We start from the raw sequence: 21,664 nt of genomic DNA, 5'->3' as shown, positions 1-21,664 counted from the left end.
TTGACATGCATTGATCATATAGTTTTTTATGCCGCTGTTTTAAGTGTTGGAACACGTTTGTTGGATTGCCTCGTTTCATTGCAATAATCATTTCACAGATCTTGCAGATTACCTTGCTTGTTTTTGCTTAGTAGCGCAGTACACTTGTTGCGATAGTCAGTGTCACCAGTGATGCATGATGTCCACCCACCAACCGATTACATCACTTGTGCACCGCGGCACTGTCCCCCACCGTCATTTTGAAATTTTATATTAATGAGTCACTTAGTTTAGTTAAAGGCCGAACTACAGTTACGGGCCTGAACATTCAGCGTAAGAGCAACAAGTCTCAGCAAAGATCACCAGCAGCAGTTCGATTTTATTCATCATGTGAGGAGATTGAAGTGCTGACTGACAAGACAATGACGGAGACTTTTCTGTCAAAGAACATGTAGTAGAATATGTAAGCACTGTCATCAAGAAGGTGTTAAGTTTTCATTTTCTTTTTGTTCTAATTTAAAAAAGCCAGTGCTTTGCCATTTGTTTAACATAAAGTTTTTCGTTTCGTGTTTCTTTCTTATTCTTTCTTTATTCTTTATTTATTTAACACAAGTGTTTTTTGTTTCCTATTCCCTTTCTTATTAGTTTCTTATTTATTAGTATTTTGCACGGTGTGTGCCGTGATTACTCATTTTGTTAATATAGGCAACTTATTTAACGTAAAGTTTTTATTTTCATTTCTTTCTCTTTTTTTATGTGTATCGTGATTTTTTGTTTTGTTATTGTTCTCACATTATTTGTTAAATCTGGTTTTTTATGTTGATTTCTTACTTGTGGTGTGTGCAGTGGTTATTTTTTTATAAGGTCTGTGTTAAATATTATATAAGCACATGTCATTGTACTTTTTTGTAGTTTTGTGTGTTTTTATTTAAGGTCCGGTTGAACGAACAGTTTCGTGTTTGAAAAAAAACTTTTCAGAACCTATATAAACCTTGGGGGATTGTCTCGAGCACAGAAATGCCACGTAATACATCAAACTAATTTTTTGCAAGTTGACCATGTTCAGCACGAGAAGCCGGCACGTTTAAAATTGTAAAGAAGTCAGAATGCATGAAACGGCGTTGAATTCCCACTTTAAGTTATTGAACCCACCCTTAATTTAAGCAATTGCCTTTTTCGAATTGCTGCTAATTCAAAACTGAAATTAAAATCTGTCATGCTCACGTCAACATCTCAAACCCCACAGCAAATCCCCCCACACCCGGTGTCACTAGTGTTTTTACATGTCTATTAACCGGTGAGAAAATTGAATCACTGCCACATACCTATAGCACAGAATGTTTTTGTAATATTTTGGATTCCTATAATCAGTAATTGTGTATATAAAGTTATTAAATATTGTTTCTGTTTTTTTTCTAGAATACAGTCCTTCTAGGTGATGGATACAGAATCACTGTGAGTCTTATCGGCTTCCTATTGCACTCAGCAGTCCTGTCATAGGGGCCGCTGAGGGGCAGACACTTCATGCATTAAACTCATACTATGACCGACCCAATCATGGACTTTTTTGATGACCCTGCTATATTTGGGGAAGGGCTTGACAGCCTAGTCCAGGATGATCCAGAATTTCCCCCTGGGACTGTATCCTTGGAAGATGAACTTAACTTGGGCCCTAGCTTTGAGGAAGCAGGGTCGACTTCTGTCCTCCAGCACGGAATACCCTACAGTCAACCTGTGGGGCATTTTGACACCATGAAGGCACAGACTTCAATACCCCAATCATTTTCTGGTCCAGAAGGAGGTAACAGTGACGGAAGAGCATTTCTGCCACAGCAGCAACAATTTCAAGGGCACAATATGAACCAAGTACCCCAGACAAATGGACTGTTTCTGAACAACAGCCCCATGTGGGGAAACCATGATCAAAAAGGAATTAACTATCATCAGCACCATCAACAACAGCAACATCAACACCCACAACTCAAACAGTTTCAGCAGCAACAGTTTCAGCAGCACCAAGGTCAGCATCAGCAATATGCTCAGCAGCACCTTCAACAGAGACAGCATGGCCTCGATCAACACCCGATGTCAAACCAGCAGCAGATCCCCCACCAACAGATTGCCTGTCAGGGTTTGCACCATCTTGGGAAGACGTATCAAGAACATGCTGGATTTTACTATCAGGGCAACGTCTCTCAAATTCATTCCCAGCAAGGTCACCGTAACTTGCCTTACAGGGAGGGCAGTTCCTTTCACCCTGCAGTCGCCCAGAGTAGTCATTCGCAGTCCAAACCATTTCAAGAGGCCTCTATGATGCATGTGTCATCCCAACAGCACAGCAGGTTTCCGATGGCCCAAGGGGTCCAGAATTTCACTGCAAGTCCAAGGTTGGAAGACAATGAACTGGGCTTTCCTGTGCAATCCTCCCCTGCAACCCATTCTTTCTCAGCTGGCTCGGTGAGCCATGGCTCGTCTTATCCCACTGCTCATTACTCTCTTGCCTGCCAGCTTCCCTCTGTAGTAACTCAGTCATACCCCTCTACTCCGGTCTCTTTGACAACTTCTTCACCTGCCATCCCATCATCAGCTCCAAACTTGTTAGATTCTGGTTGTTCTTTCCTGTCTTCTGGAATGGAACATAAGCAGCAAGTCCAGTTGGCTGGCAGTCCAGCACAACAGTGCCTTTTCCGTGGCATGCAGAGCTCCAAATCGAACCGGGATCCCTTCATCTCCTCTGAGTTGTTTTCTGAAGGTCTGAACTCGTTCTCTGCTGACCATTCGTTCCCTTTGATGGAGAGGAAGAACTGTAATGTGGCAGTACCATCTTCTTCGAGGCAGAATGGAAGCAACAGGAATGGGTTTCAGGTGGAGCAACATGGTGGGAGGCTCGAGGACTTGGGTGAAGCACCTGACCTTTTGGAGGATGAGTTGTTGCCCCATCTGGAGGCACTAGATCAAGAAGATACCTCCAATCACTCTTGGGTAAATGCAGGATTAGGAAATGAACAACAAGAGGAAGACAGAGTTGAAGCGAAGGGGGAGGTGGATGGACATGATGTGCCAATAGGTCACAATTCACAGGTGAGAAAAAATCTTTTACACATGTGATTGAAAATGTCTATTAGCTTTTGAGACAGCTTTTGAGTTTTGGTGAAAGCACTTTGCAGAGATGTTGGAGTGCTCAAAGACTATACCTCTGAACTCTATGGTTTGGGTGTAAAGTCTGATTGAGCCTTTTGAGAGGAAAGGAATGATTTGGCTTTACAAACCACTTGAATTTTTTAAAATAACATAAAATATGTAGTTACATTTAATGTATCTTATACAATTGAGTTGAAATTGGTTAAAGTAGATTTTTTATGTCAGTTTAACATAATGTATATTCAAGTGACTTATGTAATTTTTTACAGTGTAGCTTGCATTGTCTAAATCTGTCACATCTGATTTCCACAAAACCTATTCTTATCTATGAGGTCTTTTTACATTTCCAGACTCTCCTTTGGAAAGATGCATTTTCAATCATAATATCAAAAAATCTATTAACATTCAACATTTTTACAATTGTTGTAATTCTACATTGTTCCTCAGACACTTCTTCCAAAGTGACCTTCAGTGTATTACAATGTTTACAGTTAATCAGTATGTGTGTTCCCTGGGTATCGAACATGTGACCCTTGGGCTGCTACACAGTGCTCTACCTGTGCTACGGGAACATTTCAGCCTATTCTTCCCCTCATTTGAATAAAATATGAAATATGGTGTCTACTCACTAAGCTCCTGACTAGATGAGAGCTAAATGATCACTGGAATTTAGCCAACTAGACAAGTTTTGTATTTAGTATTTTGTAAAGTTGATCTGTTCAAGAAAGGAATGGACAATACAGACAGAGGAAAGATGGATTGAATACAGGCTCCATATAACTTCAGATTATTCACTTCTATCCCTTCTCCTGAGGGGCTGCAGGCAGGCAGGTAACAGCCGATTAAGAGTGGCAATGGTGTGTTCAGGACTTACTGAGGCTAAGCTTACTTAAGGCTATAACAAGATGTGGGTCAGGCCAACCGTAGGATAGCGGGAGGTGCGCTATAGCTTGTTAGAATAGGTCTGTTTTTTGGTTTTAAGTGTGTGTGTAAATGGGAGATATGTGTGTGAGGGCAGGCAAATGGGGAGATGTTGATAATGAGGCATCCTGAGAGAAAAGAAGTGAAAGAGCGAGAGGAAATAGAGCAGGAGTGCTGTCTAGTTCACCGATCAAGAGCAGCAGGCAGTACTTTCATTGTCAACACTCACTCTATCTCTCTCTCTCTCTTTCTCTCTGGAGCATCAGTCTTTCCCCTCAGCTCATTGCTGCTGACACAGGGAGTTGAGGCTCAGTGATTCAGCTGCCACACACACACACACACACACACACACGGTGAACTCTTTCCACTCTTTCTGATGGGCACACAGAGTGTTTTTGCCGTCAGACATGCATGTACAAATACACCTACCCAAATGCAGATTATGATTTGCCAGCCACATTGCTTTGGTTGGAGGAGAAACAAACAACAAGAGTGACCTCACTATTCGTCAGTAGATGGGTTAAATTATAGTTTGTGTTCATTTTTTATTCTATTGTTAAAATAGCACGTCTAAATATAGACATACGCTGTGTAGGTGCTGATTGGCAATTCGAGAGATGCATTGTTATGTCCTCCTCTAGTCAATCTGTCTGTCCTCACATATCCTTAATTAAAGCCGAACCAGGATGTGGATCAGAGTTCATATCGTGTGACTTCCTGTACTGAGTGTGTTTGTGTCTGTCTGCGTTTGGATGTGCGTGTGTCAGAGAGAGAGACTGGCCATTCATGTGCACTGGGCTGTGGAAAGCCAACAGATGTATGATATGAGGCTGTCCCAGGGTAAAAAAGAGAAATGCACTCAACCTCCTCTGTCCCTGAGGGTTTAAGGGGCAAATTTGTGCTTTAATGTTCTGCGTCTTATAAGACAATGAGGGGTTGGTGTTTCGATCTTGAAACTTCACCTTAAGGTGTGGTTACACATGTTTGTGAAAAGCAATCTAATGCTTTTGATCATATAAAAATTCCAGCGGAAACCCCTGTGTATTGTGTGCAGTATCGCTATTATCAGTTTTTCCTCCATTTTGGATCTTTAAGAGGTCACACCGTGACGTATTAATCTTCTATTGGTCACATGTTTTCACATGATACAAATTGGCAGGTCAGAGCTCAATTTGAACACGCTGAAATGTGAAACGTCTTCACATGAGCTTGTGTTTCCAGTCTGCCACTTTCTCATGCCTGTTAATGGGGGTCAGTGGAATGAAAAGTGAAGCCTGTAGGATTGCGTTAACGTGTCCTTAGCAGTTCTTTTAATTTAGCTAACGCGTAACTTGCTTTAATCTGACTAATGAAAAGAGACGTTCCCTTAGTCCATGTAACAACCAAGTAAATGATGAGGAGACAAGAAGGTGGAACCCCCAAATTTTTTATAAAACCCCCATTAGACTCGTGCAAACAAACAGTACACATGTCTGTACTTTACATAGGTGTTTTCCTTAAATGCGGTTTAGCTCTGTAACAACAAGAAAAGGCATGTTGTACAGTAGTCTATGCTTACGGTGTTATTCCATATTTACACATTAGAAAAACCCAACTCTTCTTATGAATTGGTGAATGCAAAAAAGGTTGGAATGGATGTTATGGACCTTTAAAACTTACTGTTTCACCTTCATTCTTTGCACATAAAAAAAATGGCATTAGGCACTGGGTTTGATGTTTCTGTCAAACCAGTTGGATACCATCACAACCCCCTTCCCAATTTAAAAAGGATTGAGTGCAAACCGTACAGCTAAAAAGGTTTAGTATGTAAGCACTTTCAGACAAGAAGATGTTTATATGGGTAGTTGACACATAAATGTGACCTGAACTCTAGAAGAAAAATTACATTGAAGATAAATCTCTTTTTACAAAGCTCATCGATCTGAAAAGAGAGGTGTGTTATGATTAGCCAGTTAACCAGTGCTTAGTGATTGGTCGAATACTGCAAGAGTGTGAGGGAAATGTAACGCCTCTTACCACATTCGGAACATCATGTTCCAAAGCAATTGTACTGACAGGTGTCAAAATATGATCGGTACTTCCTTATATAAATTAGAGCCCGAATCTGATACGGAAAATGAAGATGATCAAGCCGATACATCAACTTTGCCAGCGCGACTCGAGCAGGATGTAAAGGATTGGTAATTTTTTTTGAAAAATATATTATGTTAAATAGTTAAAAACTATAGCTATCTGTTTTACCTCTTGCATACAACGTTACGTTATAAAGACTATAAACAAACAACCATATACATCATACAGAGTTTGTGTGAGATCGAAACAAGCTCCCATTACAGCAGGGAATGGTAACATAATAAATTACGCGAGCGCTTTTGCTTTTCTTGATCAACCAGTGTTACGCCACGTCTCGTCGCGACTCAACAAAGACAATTAACCCAAAATAAATACTGAATAAAAAGACATTATAAACACGACATTTTATGCCTCTAGTTGTAACATTATTACTGATTATTAGGACTTATGTTGTCTTTTTACACATTGCGCGTGCGTCTGCATTTGCAGATCACAAACAAACGACAAACTCAACTTGCGTTAGTCTGTAACAAAGTCTTTTACAATGAAAAACACTTGCAGGCTGCGAATCTGAAGTGCCAGCGAAGTTTTAATGGTTGAAATGGCCCCACTTTTAACCAAAGCTTTCGCGCATAGAAAGCTTAGCCGTCTTAATCTCTCTCCCAAGTTCATCCGTGAAATGTGCTGCACAAACATTTGGATCTTACTTTTCTGGAACAGTATTGTAAATAAAATGGTGTCACACCATAGGACACATGTACAGTATATTTGTCAACTGCCAATATCGGATTTTAAAGGCAAGGATATCTGTGCAGTATATTTTGTGATTGGGAGTTTTGTTGGTCACAATCACAAATCTGTGAAAGAGGACAATAAACTAAATTCTCATTCGATCTGACAGTTCGTGGGTGGATCTACTTGTGTGATAAACGGTTTAGTATGAATGACAGGCCAAAGCGGGCAGTCACAGTGTTACAGGGTGGTGTGATAGCGTGAGGGCTCGAGAGAGTGAGTGAGACCGGCTGACGGCATGAACAGAGCCCCTTTGTGCTACTGCTTTGTGCAGAATGAACATTCAGCAACATGGATGCAAATACCAATCCACATCCCTCACATTACCCCATAACCTACTGTTCTGGATGGGATCTATTGTTTATAGGGGTCAGATGTTTTGTCTGTATGTTTTGTTTTTATTTGATTGAGGTAATGCTAGTCAGGGTTCCTTGTACTAACCACTTCTTTGATTTAAAAAATGTATATATTTTATGTCGCCCTCTCATCCCATTTAAATTATATATGCCTTTTTCTGCCACTGTACAGGCTTTTATGATGTGAAATTTGTATTAAATCTGAGCTGCTGTATAAATATAGTAAATAGTGTAGTATACATTTCTTTATTGCTGTCACTGTTAAATTGTTACAGGTTCACAAAACAATTCATAATACAATGTTGTGGAGACTGTTTAGGTCAGAGTTAAATGATCTGAATACCTTGCTTAGAATAAACTGCTGCCTTATTTTTTTTACTACAGAACAGAATTTGACCTATTTCACAAAATGGCTACAGAGACCGGAGGTAGGGGAAAACTTTTTCCGGCTGCACTGCTGCCATAGCCATTCATTCATTCATTTACATTATATTTACATTTAGTCATTTGGCAGACGCTTTTATCCAAAGCGACTTACAGTGCACTTATTACAGGGACAATCCCCCTGGAGCAACATGGAGTAAAGTGTCTTGCTCAAGGACACACTGGTGGTGGGTGCTGGGATCGAACCAGCAACCTTTGATTTACCAGTTCAGTTGTCTTACCCACTAGACCACCATCTTACATTCAGCTTGTTTTCTCACATGCATTCATTTTATTTACCAAAGGTAGCATATGTTGTCCGATTTATTCATGGTTTACTGGGGGATGTAAAATAGGGAAAACAAACATTACAAAAACATTGTTTTTTGTTCAATTTCCAAATATAACAAAATGTGTTGGGTCTATTGTATGCATGTGAAGCTAATGCAGGAAACATGTTTTTTAACTTTAAGCTTTTTTCTATTAAATAAAGCTCTCTTACAATACTGAAAAGCATACAAAATGTTAAAGTTATACATCACGTTAAACACATTTATTTGTGAGTCGCTACTAAAAAAAGCCACTAAAAGCCTTCAGGTCTCGCGGGTAGTTTGAAATATGCGCGCACCCAGTGAATAGGAGCACAAAATAGTACAACTGGTTCTCTTTCACGCCTTCTTACTCTGAAATGGACATATAAAGACAAAATTACTTAAAAATTACCATATTAACAAGAATCCTTGTAAACGTAGTCCGTTTCGTGAACAAACAGTTGGAAACAAAACGCATGTGTGTTACAGTAGTGTTACAATGCATACCCACTTAAAGTGGCAACAGCATAATAAAGATCTCTGTTTATAATGTTCATCAAACAACAAAGGACTGTTTTCCCTTATATGAGTCGTTCATGTTCACAACAAATAAACATTATATTTTAATAAATAAAAGTAGCTTTACGAAAGATGTGCTTTAAATATGGTAAAGTGTTGAGAGAATTTACATATACAATAAAAATAATTAAATCATAAACAATGCTTGTATTAATATCTAATTGATTTATTAATGTTCTTAAACACATTTAATGCAGTTTTGTGAATATTTTTTCTTACCTCACCCTGTGGCTCGTGGTAGCACCTGTGCCACCTTTCTCAAATGTTAGTCTAGAGCACTGGACTTACACTACTGTCAATGTGGCTGTCTGAGGCTGACTGTGCTGTAAACAAAACCCTGTTGGTTATTTTAAAAGTGGGAGGGGCCACTCGATATGTCTCTCGCTCTCTGGATTTTTCAGTTGAAATAAAATGACGTCAACATATCAAATAATGCTGCATGTTCCAAGGCATTGCAGTGGGCCTTTAAATGTTAGTTAATATGAAATATATGTTCTGTGTGTATAATGTATGAGAGGCTAAGCAAGAGTGTGAAACGATGCTTGAATGAAAACGACTGCATTTTGTTTTTTTTCCCACCCAGTAGGTTTTATGGCATGAAGTTTGTATGCGCACGTGTATGCATGCTTGCTTGTAGGCATCCTACCGTGTGTGGCGTGAATGCGCTGTGTGAGTAAAACAGGTCTGTGTGTGTGCGCATATCCGCCTCTTTGTGTAAGTGCGTGCCTGTGTGTGGCCAACTTGCTTTGTTGCTTCCTGACCCTGCGTCTGTGAGGTTTATATAACTGGGCCGGTCTGTCAGGCAAAGCTTTCATCCACCACTGTAACCTGACACTTAGTCACCTCCTGCTGTATGTCTCAGTGAGAGAGAGAGAGAGAGAGAGAGAGAGAGAGAGAGAGAGTACCCCCTGTCCCTGAACCAACAATATAACTTGTGTGTGTGCTCGTGTCATTCCCTCCCTTTTTAGTCTGCTACCAGTCGTTGTCTCATTCAACCAGTCTGACAGCTCCGTCGCACCCTCGAGTGCTGATCCAGGGTCAGCTGTTCCTTGCCTAATCAAATGACAGATTACGTAAGAAGAACTGCTGTGAGTTTCACAGATCAGCGACAGAGGAAACCCTCTATCAGTTCTCGACTGTGAACGGACATTAGAGGTTAAAGGTAAACAGGAAGGGTCTGTGGTAGCATTTCTCCAAAGGGGGGGGTCTTAATGCTCAACGGAAGGGGAGGGATGAGAAGAGAGGAAGAGGGAGGGATTAGTCGAGTTATGTTGTAAAAAAGCATGTGGGAAGTTTGCCAGACCAAACTACACAGTAGGTCTCAATCTCAAGCCCGTTTTCTGCTTTGCTGTTATCACTTTGCATGTGTTTGTGTGTTGTGTGAGTGTGGTATCACTTCAGCCTGCTGAGGATTAATAAGCTTTGACTTTGGGATTAGTAACTGTGTGTGTGTGTGTGTGTTTGTCTGTGAGTTAGCCGGCCATTTTCTCAGCTCTCGTGAGGGGGGTTAGAGGAATGTCAGGAGTTCAGTGTGATGACACAGTCTGATCTACAGTACTGCTGTACAACTACATTTAACCCCTTACACTCGCATTAGATACACATAGTTCAGCTGGTGTTAGATATTGTCTTCAAATCTGTTTCTAATATTTTAAGCTTCCAGTTTGGTGCTTTCATTTATATAAAGTTATTTATTTTAGTTTCTGTTTATTTGTCAGATCTGAGGTGGCTATTGCATTGTAGATTTCTGATTTGCTAGAAGATTAAGGCCATAGGTTTACTGATTGGCTAGGTTAAGGGTTCTCAACTCTGGCCCGTGAGATCCATTCTCCTGCCGAGTTTAGCCCCAACTCTGACAAAACACACCTGAACCAGCTAATCTGCATCTTCAGGGACAGATGCGTTCAACTTAATGCGTGGTTGCGCAAATGGCTCAGCGTATCACATTACAGTACCGCGAGAGCTTTTCAAATGCATAGTGAGCAGTCTGCTCTTAAAGGTGAGGTAGTTAGTTTGGAAAGGTGCTAATTTTAGCCTGCTAGCACTGAAATTATAATCCCACCCTCTATGTGATTCGCCGTACAAAACCACGCCTCATCCAAACACATGAATGTGTTTCGTAAATCAACGTAACAATTTTCTAACTAAATCTATTAAATTCTTCTTGAAAGCCTGTACATACCTGTCCCAAAGAAAGACCATTGCCTGCCAGAGCTGACTCCATTGTGTATAACAGCTGAACCAATGTTAATTTGCGTTTTTCCTCTTTCATGATGCAGACGTTTTTTCGTCAATGCTTTTTCAAAAATTGACTATCGTTTTGTAAACTTACTTGTTGTCGGTTCCACTGGAAAATTTTATTATTGCTTATTGTCCGCCATTTTCTCTACATTGACACAGCTGACGTGAGCGCTCTGATAACGTATGATGTCTGTGTGAACAGGGTGCGCAGTGGTATGCAAAAAACATTGGCTGAAACTGTACACATGACCAGTCACAGCGTTCGGCCAGTATGTTTTGATTGGACAAACGTTTTATGGTCCCAAGCCTTTCACAGACGATATATAATTAATTAAAAAAATTGACTGCTATACTTCTTGTTTGCTATCAGGATTTCCAACCAACATGACAAAATCTTTCTGGTGAGGATCACCCACCCTTCCTTTAAAGCGTTCTAGGAATAGATGTGTTGAACTTAATATGCTGCTTCGCAAATATATCAGCGTATGACATTAAAGTACCGCGAGTGCTATTACAAATGCAAATGGAGCAGTCGGCACATAAATCGTCCTCGTGGTACTTTAATGTCATATGCCGATAGATTTGCGCAGCGCCACATTAAGCTCAGTGCATCTCTTTCTTAAGTCGCTGATAAACTTGTTCAGGTGTTTTTTAACAGGGTTGGGACTAAACATGGCATGAAAATGGATCTGAAGAGTTGAGAGCCACAGGGCTAGGGGATTGGGACCAGAGGTATTTAATTGATTCGGCTCCAGTCAGATAATGTCCTGTCCTTCGGATGAGACGTTAAAGCGAGGTCCTGACACCCTGGGGTCATTAAAAATCCCATGGCACTAGGGGAGTAGGGGTGTAACCCCAGTGTCCTGGCCAGATTCCCTCCAATGGCACTTGTCAATCATAGCCTTCTAATATTCCCCATCCTCTGAATTGGCTCTATCTCTCTCCTCTCCACCAATAGCTGGTGTGGGGTGAGCGCCCTGGCGCCGTTGTACTGTGGCTGCCGTCGCATTATCCAAGTGGATGCTGCAGACTGGTGGTGGGTGAGGAGAGACCCCTTCATATGATTGTAAAGCGCTTTGGGTTTGCTGCAATACACAATAAAGCGCTATATAAATGCCTTGTTCATTCATTCATTCATAATGTGGCTACCATTGGTTTAAAGGAATAGTTCACCCGAAAGTGAGCATTTATCCAAGTAACAAAGATTTACCAAATTATATCCTGGCTCTTCCTAGCTTTGTAAATAGCTTTGATGACGGCTCTCAAAACTGTGTACTTTTTGTCACATTCATAAAGTATTAATATTTCCCTCAACACTCCACTCTATCACTATTCTAGGGGTTTAGGAAAATATAAACAGATGGTAGAATATGTTGTTAATATATGAATTCTCTTGAGGGTTTCTATTTCTAGTTTGACTAAAAATGTCACACTCATAACACTGAAACGCCCAAGTACAAATTTGTTGCACACATGAAGTTGTCATATGCAGTTGTTAGATGCAGCGATTGCTAAACAGTCAAAAAAAAAAGATTTCTCTAACGAATGTATTGGATTACTTTTTGTTGGCAGAAAGAAAGAATAATTTATACTTTTTTACATATGTTAGAGAAGTAAAGCTCTATGTTTTGTTAAACTTTTTTCTGTCTGTAATCTTGGACTTGTTTTTTTCAGTGAGTTTCATTACACTTTCACCGTGTTAATGTTTTACTGTTGTGAAACAAAATGGAGTTCTGTTTTTATCTTGCTGTGGTGAAGTTGAATTAATAAGTTCTTATCTTGTATTGCCATGTGCATCTCACACATGTGAAGTAAGGAGTATCTATGAAAGAAATGTAAAACAGGATATGCCCTCCAGGCAGGTCTCCTTGGTTCATTGACAGGGTAAATGCACAAGTGCCAAATGAACTGCAGTTCCTCCATTACATTTGTTTGTGTCTGTCTTTGATTTGCATTGTTTTAAAGGCTTTCTGTGTGTTTGAGTGTTTTTACGTGTGTGTGTGTGTGTGTGTGTCTCGATCAGCTCCCTTGCTCCCGAGATTGTGAATCAATATATTGTGTACACGGGTCAGGGCACTGGTAAGGACCATGGCTCCCTTCTCATTGGGATACTGTTCAATTATTTTCCTGTGACGTGACTGCTTAAGCAAATTGTTATATTTCCGGCAAAACCGACATCTCTGACTTTTTTCCCCGTGAATCGGAAGTTGCGATAATTTTTACTTCCGTATTCTGACACATTTCTGAGTGAAAAGGAATTTCATTGATTTCATTTGGATGTGTAAAAACAGCTGTTGCATTGATTTTGAAATGAAACTGGCAGCAGACTTTACAGTTGAAGGGGAGGAGTTAACGGATGCTCCGGCCAAGCCGTCTAATTTACGTCATTTGAGATGGATAGTCATTTCAGGGCAGAAGGGCATTTTCTGATTTGAACTGAAGATTATCAGGGTACATATAATCCATATTGATGAGCTATTTTACTATAAACGCTGCAGTATTTCATGAAAAAATAAGAATTGTTATTTTTAATTTCACTGGAACATTAAATACTGGTTGAACAACATATGGAGGGTTTTTCCTGCATAGAAAAGTTGGAGGTGGTCGCCTCCGTCAAATTTCATGCCGCCTCAAGACTCTTCCTTTCCAAAAACACTGCGTGTATTCTGTCAACACTGTCATTTGTAATTGTTTGTTTTGCATGCAAGTACGTTTAATTTCTTGAAAGGTGTCTTAAATTAACGTGGTGTACATCGTTGTAATGTTTTAAGCTGTGCAGTTGGCTCTCTAAATCAGCGTTTTACATCTGTCAGTATGAACGCAAATTGCGATCAGAACGACTTTCAAACAAATTACTCCTTTGAACCGATTTGTTTGAACTGTTGAAACTTTTCAGTCATTAGCGAATATAAGAGCTCAGTGAATCATTCAAAGCTCTGTGGAGCACAATCGAACGCAGGATGTGTATGAGCTTTGCAAATTTAATAAGACGGGTTCATTTAATTGGGTATCGCAGGCTGAATAGTTAGTTGAAAAGGATGAAAAGTTTTTTTTGAGTTAAAACATTTCTGTTTGGTTGAATAAAAGTCATGTTTTATACAACTCAATAATCTCACTAATCAATAACCCAAAAAGTTTTTGTTGTGATATGTAAAGTGTTTGGTTAAGCTACTTAAAGGTACGGTAGGCCTACACGTGAGTGTTTGTTCAAGATAAGGATGGCACCACCTGTGCCTCATTTTAAACTAGGAAAAACCCTGATATGAGAAACACTTTCATTATTCTGTTACATATCAGTGCACAAATTTGGTCGATTATTAAATTTAACTGTTGTTTTGCATGCCTGTCTATTATGGCTGCAACGACTTCATCGAGTACTAAAAAACGTTGACGTGTGTGAAATGCGGCGACATGGCAAATTATTTACGTTTATCTGCTGTAATGGCAGTTTCTGTTCCCGGGCGTGTGTAAGTTAAATAGTAGAACAAGAGAAAGTATATACACATCTCCAGTCAGCAAGCGTGTTCACGGTGAAGGTCAGGACGTTACTCTTTCCAAGATGGTTCAATGTTTTGATTATTCTTCATAGTCACAAGATGATACTCTATGGTTTTGTTTAAAATGTATTTAGCTAGAGACGGAGAATTACTCGCTGAGTATATCTTAATTTATTAGAAGCAGTGGAAGTGGTGTGAATGTTGTGAGTCTTCATACACAATAACTCGTTTTAAACCTCTGATTTAACTGTAATCTGTTGGATGGATGCAACGCATTATGTGTTAAACATGTTACATATCATCTCTTCTCCTTGAGTTCTAACTGTTATTTACTTTGGGGAGCAAAGGATTCCCTCAACTTCAGAAGGAGATTGTGCTTTCAGTGCATCATTGCGCTTCCGGGATGCGCATGCGCGCTTTTATGCCACTCTGCATTTGAGTCTTTTATACTGTGATGGTTTTGTGCAATAAACAGAGATCAATAGTAGTAGTTTTACTTTTACTCAACTACATTATGAGACTGAAAACAGATTCGAATATTACTTGGAGGAAAAAATCTGAGCATATACTGTATCATACTCTAGTATTTCATAAACACATTTTTTAAATGTTTTGCCTTTAATACAGTACTTAAGTACATACAAAATCAGTCTTTTTTTACTTTAAAAATTAAAAAACTACTTAATTAAAAGTAGATAGTGATTTTAATGCAAACAAGGATTATAATGTTAAAACAACAACATTTATTTATGAAATGTAATGGAGTAAAAAGTATGATATGTTATATATATATAGGGTTTTTACCATTTATAGGTGGTGCCATCCTGATCTTGTACACACACACATAGGCCTACCGTACCTTTAAGTGGCTTCAGCAAATTGACTTTGAGTTTGACATATTAAAAGTTCTAACACAATTAGATAAAAGTGACAATTATTAAGTTATCTAAATGATTACTTTTATTCAACCAAACAGATTTTTGATATGACTAAAGCTCATTCAGAAATCTTGCATTCTATGTGGTTCATTTTGAATGATTCAATGATCTCGCAAGTGACTGAAAGTTCAATAAAGTGTTTTCCGGTAAAGAAACGTAGAGAGCATCGATGCTCCCTGGTTTTTCTAGTACATTGTGGGTATTATTAGGGAATGAATGTTTCAGTGCAATGGAAGTATTTTGCAAATGAGACCGCCCTTAAAATGGCTGACTCCCTGGTCAGTGTTCTCGCTACTGAACAAGCTTATTGAGACATGTTTTACCACCTGTCTCTGTCCCTTTTGCTGTAAATAATAAAGGACGTGTAAAGGTCTAGTCTACCTGCTGTGTGCTATCTGCCTGTCTTTCTCCCTGACATATCTTTATTCTTGCTTGTGTTGCAAGATGATTCTTATAAAAATCATCATATGCGGATGTTGATATATTGTGCATACAGTATACAAAAATTATTAATATTTATCATACCTGCAAACTCACGCTTTTTGGTGAAATTCCCCGTTTTGAATCCATATATGCCATTCTTGTGAATCGTATAGATGTTTAATTACGACTTATACCATATTTTTCACTTCTTTTTCCTGTAGCTCAAAATTAGACCAGGCGCATTCTGAGTAATTATGCCAGCATCCCGGGTGTTATTTGCGTATAAGCTTCACCTAGTTCATACGTCATGTGATAAGCTGCTGCTCCATAGGTGTCATGTGGTGCACTTGGACAATTTGTGCAGGCCAAAAGACTGAAGAAACACATTTTGACTAGCAAATTTTGGCTGTTGTGACAGTTTCTTTTAATTGAAGCAAGTATATATTTTTTCTCGTCAGAGTGCGCTAGAAAGCATAATATACATGTTAGTATTAAAAAAAGATCTTATGGGGAGGATGCCCCCAGAACCATCGCACCTCACCCAACCACCCCCCCCTGATTGTTTGGCTGTCACCTTTTTGACTTCCGAGTTTGCAGGTCTGATTTATGTGTATTATGTTCCAAAAAGCTGATTGATCAAGATGTGTAAAGTGGCCAGATGTAGACACCCCCTATAGCCACTGAAGCCAGGTTTGATGTAGATACTTAGTGTATGTGTGGACATACATGGATCACTGTGTAATGGAAGTTTAATGTAAATGGTCATGTGTGGGTGTGTGTGTTTTGGAGGTTGTTTCTGCTGTGCTCTATATGGGTCATTATTAGCTGCCATGTTTAATGGGTTCAGGAAACCAGCGCTACACATCAGGCCTTCCCTCATTAATTCTCCAGCCCTTCCTCCCTGCTGTACCACATTAGTCTGCAGGTCTAGTCCTAATTATGGGCACTAAACTCTCTCTCTGGTCCTGACAGTATTATTCATTTTCACCTAAGCAGGACACAGATTTTAAGTTGTGGGAAGAAATTGTATTACTTTGTTACATTGTTTTAAGAGCTGTGGATGAAAGTGAGAGCTTTCTTTAATAACACATTTTCACACACTTATGCCATTTTGAAGTAAGGTTTCATAGAAATGTTTTAGGTGAAGCAATATTAAACAAAATGAGGAGGTTTATTATCCTCAGAACAAGTATTAACCGTTAACTACATATTTACTTCTATATATGAGTAATATGGCAGCTGTGATTATTTTGACATAAAAGTCCCCCTTCAATTATTTAAATTATTACTTAAATTAGAGCTGAAAATACAACTTGCTGTGTGTGGACCACCCGAGGAATTTTTTTTAACATCCCACCTATAGAATCCATCACATACCAGTAGACACTAGTATAGTTTCCATTAAAACCAATACAATTTCCATTATAACTATTCAATCCATTTAACTTTGGTCAGGGTTCTATTTTTTTCCAGCAGGGTTGTTTTGACTGCTCCTACGTTTGATAACGTTAATGTCAGTAAATTCATTGGCAGCGGAGCACAAGGACAGTTTCACTTTCGTCTTTGCAACTTTATAGTCTTGTGCCACATCCCTACTAGTCCGTCCATTTAAAAAAAAACATGTGTACCTTTCCTCTACATTGTCGCATTATAATAAGGCAGAAAGGAAGCCACTGACAGAAATGTCATAGGTTTTACTCATGCGCAGTAAAGGGATATAAGCGTTGTCAAGACTAGGGCTGGGCCGATAGACGATGGCATCGCCCATCACCGATGGCTGACAGACATCATGATGGTGAGCCGACATTGTGATTCAAAATGTTTTTTCACTTTCATCACGTGGCTCTCCCTGCTCTGTGCAACAAATCACTTTGTAAACAAATATGAATAAGGATAAGGGGCATATAAGCAACAGATCCCAACACCCATTGACAACCAGATTAGGAAAAAACAGTGGTAGTCAAAAGTGCCCCAGAACTGTTTGCTGTCCTACTTTCTTCAAAATGACTTATTTTGTTTTCAACAGAAAAAAAAAGATAAAGTAAGATTTCCTACTGTGTACATTTTTTTATAACATTCAGAAAATTCTGAAATATTTATTAAACCTTCATTATCTGTATCCGCACATACCACTCAAAATAATCAGTATTGGTGGAGAAATCTATTATCGGTGCGTCTCTGTTCTTTTCCACTGTCCTTTGATGTGGAAACAATCTGCCAGTCCCCTGTTATTTGAGGACTAAAGTAAATCTTTTTTCACATCATTTGAATTTATTGCCTCAAAATAGTTAAGAGTTTTATATAGGCAGGTCTGTATTATTATGCCTAATATAGGCAGTCGAACATTGGGCGTGACGGTAAATAATTACTGTAGGTGGACGGAAGGAATAGCTTCTCTCTCTCTCTGTTTGTTTTCTCATATTCTCTGCAAAGCTGAACTCCTCCCAATATCTTGGTGCTGCTATTTCATCTCATTTACATATTAACTGTTTAGTTGCCATGGTGCGCAGCCGTTTGTGCCATGTGACCTCTACAACATGTGCCTGTTTTTCCTTCCTCCTCATGTCACACTTTCCCCCCTCCTCATTCCCTGTTTTATGTGTTCTTCCATGTGTTTTTCAATTTAGGAATGTACTCACTGCATCATGCCACTATCAGCCCGCTGGTCTCTACAACTTAAAGGAGAAATGAAAGATTGTGTGCGTGTGAAACAGGTCTGATGATAATTTCTTCATGGAACCCCATTAAATACATTTAGGTTGGTGAATGCATAGGACGTTTATCAAGGTTTTAGTACGAGTTGTTCCAAGCAGTCCAAACTTCAAGGCCTTGTTATCTCTCTCTCTCTCTCTCTCTCTCTCTTTTCTGTCGCTCTCACTCTGTCTTTCCATTTTTATCTCTCTCACACGCACATGTTTTTTTATTGAAGCTTGTTCTCCTGCGCTGAAGCTTTACGTGCACCTGGTGTACTAAATGAATACACACATGCACAGTTGTATGCCACCTAGTGAGGGAAGGAGTATGACACAGGATGAATTGTGACATTATTTTGGTCGCTTGTCTTAATTTAACTTTGCAGAAGTTGCTCTCACTCCAGTCTCGGGTGCATGCCTAGCCAAAGCTTATCCCTCAGCTCCTCCACTTTGCAGTAAGATTCTTACACGAAGATGACCAACCTTTGTGCGTGTCTATTTGCACAATTTGACATGCAAGGGTGTTCTCGCTTACTATTTGTTGATACATTTACTCCGCAATATGAACTCGTCATTTTAACCGTGCGTATTTGTTGTGTGTGTATTGGCGGGTGCACTCAGTGGTGTGTTGTAGTGCACGTGGAGCGTTGCACATGGCCAATGTGTCATACTTTGGGAAAGTGAATGCATGGCCTAATTTCCTCTCGAGTCTCTGTTGTCACTTCCTGTGAGTCAATCCAGCTGCATTGTGAACTCATGCCACCTGCCTCTTCTTGTGTGCTTTTCTGTGAGTGTGTGGTGAGGGGGATCTCTGCCTGATCATTGACTTATGATTTATAGTTTTATTGCAGTTTTAAGCAGTGTAATGCTTTAAGACACACATGGGCTGTTTGATATACGTGTATATGACCATTCTTGATCAGTTGCCTGAATTGTTTCCCTTGTAGTACAGGGTACTACAAGGTAGTAGGTCAAGGCTTGTACCTTTTGGGATTTTCCAAGTTGAGAAATTCAGTATTTTTGGGGTTAAGTTGTGAAAGTTAATTTAATAACAGCTAGCACCCTCTGCTGGACCTCCTGTTTTACAATGAGCTAAAGAGAGCGAGTGAGTGAGCAAGGGAGAGAAAGAGAGAGAGAGAAAAACGAGTCTGGATTTTAACGACATCTCTAATATTCATGCTGATGCGTTTTGCTGCTTTGTGCTTTCATTTCTCGCCCGGGTCTCCCGCTCACCGCACACACCCAGTCTGAGAGAGGGGAGGGGAATGAGGAAAAAGGAAAAAAACAAGTGGAATTAAGAAAAACAAGCTACACAGCGTCCAACCGAGCTAGTACAAAAACCTTTTGTGTTACCAAGCAGGGGTAGCGATCCTACCTACCTTCGTCTGGGATGTGAAAGGAGGAAGAGGAACAAGAAGTCTGTGTGCGTGCCGGAGGACGAGAAAACGAAAGCCCGGACAGCTAGCACGGTTCTCGGACGGACGGACGGAGGGAATCAATGAGATCGAGGGAGAGAGCGAGGGAGGGAAAAGAATAGAGCTGAGCGCAGCAGAATGAGAGCGTCCAGGACGCATGTGCCTGCTTTACGGGTCTCTTCCTCATTCCCTCGTTTTCCGTGAAGCGCGGCTCCATGCAGCCCGGCCACAGGAGAAGGAGGTGAACAGGGCTTCTTCAGCCACAGACCTGCCGGGGGAGGGAGGGAGAGAGAGAAAGTGAGCAAGCGAGAGAGGGGGAGGAGGGAGCGTGGGGGGTGGAAAGAAAAAAACGTCAAAAGGGCACGAGCTTTTGTTGGCGGTTGGAGAGAGGGAAGAGGGGGAAGAAGAAAAAACATGTCTACGGTGAAGAGGCCGAGAGGACGGGTGAGTGCGTGCGTGTGTGTGAGTGTATGGGGGGGGCGGGGGTGGGCGGGTGGTTGAGAGAGGGAGGGTCGGGGGGGCAGGCAGGAACTGAGCAGCTACAGGCTCATGCGGCAGGCTACACGCTCGCCGCCATCTTGTGCTAAATGCTTCTCTCCATTTCTTACATTCTCTCTTGCTAGCGTGCTAAGGAGGAATGCTATGCTACGTTAGGCAGCCGTTGACCCTCATTCCTCTCTTCGCCTGACTTTCTTCCTGTTTCTTTGCTGTGGGATGAGCGTGCCACATGCGTGCATCAGGCATTGTACGGCTACCCTGCATGGGTGTGTGTTTCTTTTTAAATGCGACTGTGCATTTTGTGAGTTGCGCTTTATGTGGAGAGGATCATGACAACAAGAAAGATTGAAATCTCTGCAGCGCTGGCAGCCTGTAATTTTAGTTATTTATAGATTTGTTACATGGCTGCAGTGATCAGGGCTGCTGCATTTTCCCTCTCTGTCTCTCTCTCTCTCTCTCTCTCTCTCTCTATCTATCTCTCTTTCTGTCTCTCTACGTCTCAAGTCATATTCTGTCTATTGCTCATTTTCTCACGTGCACACCACCCCCACTTACCCCTACATTTTCCTCTCTGCTCTCTCATTCTATAGTTTTCCGCCATTGTCCCTCTCGTTTTACCCTTTCATGTCTCAACTGGATTAGTGAAAATATTTCAGTTGAACACAATCTCTCTCTCGCTCTGTTCTATAGCTCATGTTTATCCACCGAATGAGTTTATGTTTATAACCCTCCCCCACTCCCTTCTCTTTTGTTTCATTCTTTCCAGATAATTCCCTTCATTTAGCCATTGGGAAAGCACAGGCTAGCTTGCTGACGTGATTATATTTTATGCCGGTCTGTTTTTTTTCTTGGCTTTATTGGCATGACTGTACAGGATTATTTGAATAATACTTTGGTTATGTCATATAAGAACAAGAATCTTCTTTGTACGGCAGTTGGACAGGTTTGCTTTGAAAACTGTGTGTGTGTGAGAGAGAGATTTAGATTGAGGAAAAGAGATAAAAGGCTAGAAAAGCTTCTGCATGTCAATCGAACCAGCATGAATAATAAAAGTTGGCATGTCTCGGCCTGCTATATGATCATGAAGTGAATTATACATGACTGTCTTTATTTCATGGGGTGAGGGGTGGATAATGTGAACAGACTAGACTGGCTCTCAGGTTAAGGCCTTAGACTATAGTCATGACTGACCTTTGATCAGCTACTCGTATGACGTGTGCTTTATTATTGCCTCTATATGACTATGCTTATAAATCTGTCATCTGTCATGTACTTTAACTAGTACTTCATTGGTGACTATGTATGCATATGGCCCCAGTTGTGTGCTTGCTACCCTTATCTTCGGTGGTAACTGTTTGGCCACAGAGAGCGTGATGAAACCCAG

At 40.3% G+C, this 21,664-nt stretch overlaps 1 protein-coding gene across 8 annotated transcripts in view; it reads left to right on the top strand.

The window, feature by feature from the left end:
- chd9 (chromodomain helicase DNA binding protein 9) overlaps positions 1-21,664 on the top strand; it is a 74,902-nt gene that overhangs the window by 16,323 nt on the left and 36,915 nt on the right. For 7 of the 8 annotated variants that reach the window (XM_056758549.1, XM_056758558.1, XM_056758531.1 and 4 more), the window contains exon 2: positions 1,399-3,060. In XM_056758549.1, coding sequence (XP_056614527.1) covers positions 1,522-3,060 — 1,539 coding nt within the window. In that variant the 5' untranslated portion in view covers positions 1,399-1,521. Of the gene's footprint in view, positions 1-1,398; positions 3,061-20,093; positions 20,227-21,664 lie in introns of those variants that run through there. The other variant, XM_056758582.1, reaches the window with a different exon arrangement.

This window comes from Triplophysa dalaica, chromosome 1, assembly GCF_015846415.1.
Source record: "Triplophysa dalaica isolate WHDGS20190420 chromosome 1, ASM1584641v1, whole genome shotgun sequence".
In the NCBI taxonomy this organism is placed as follows: Eukaryota; Metazoa; Chordata; class Actinopteri; order Cypriniformes; family Nemacheilidae; genus Triplophysa; species Triplophysa dalaica.
Note: the sequence above shows the minus strand (reverse complement) of the source record. Positions and strands in the feature narration are given on the sequence as shown.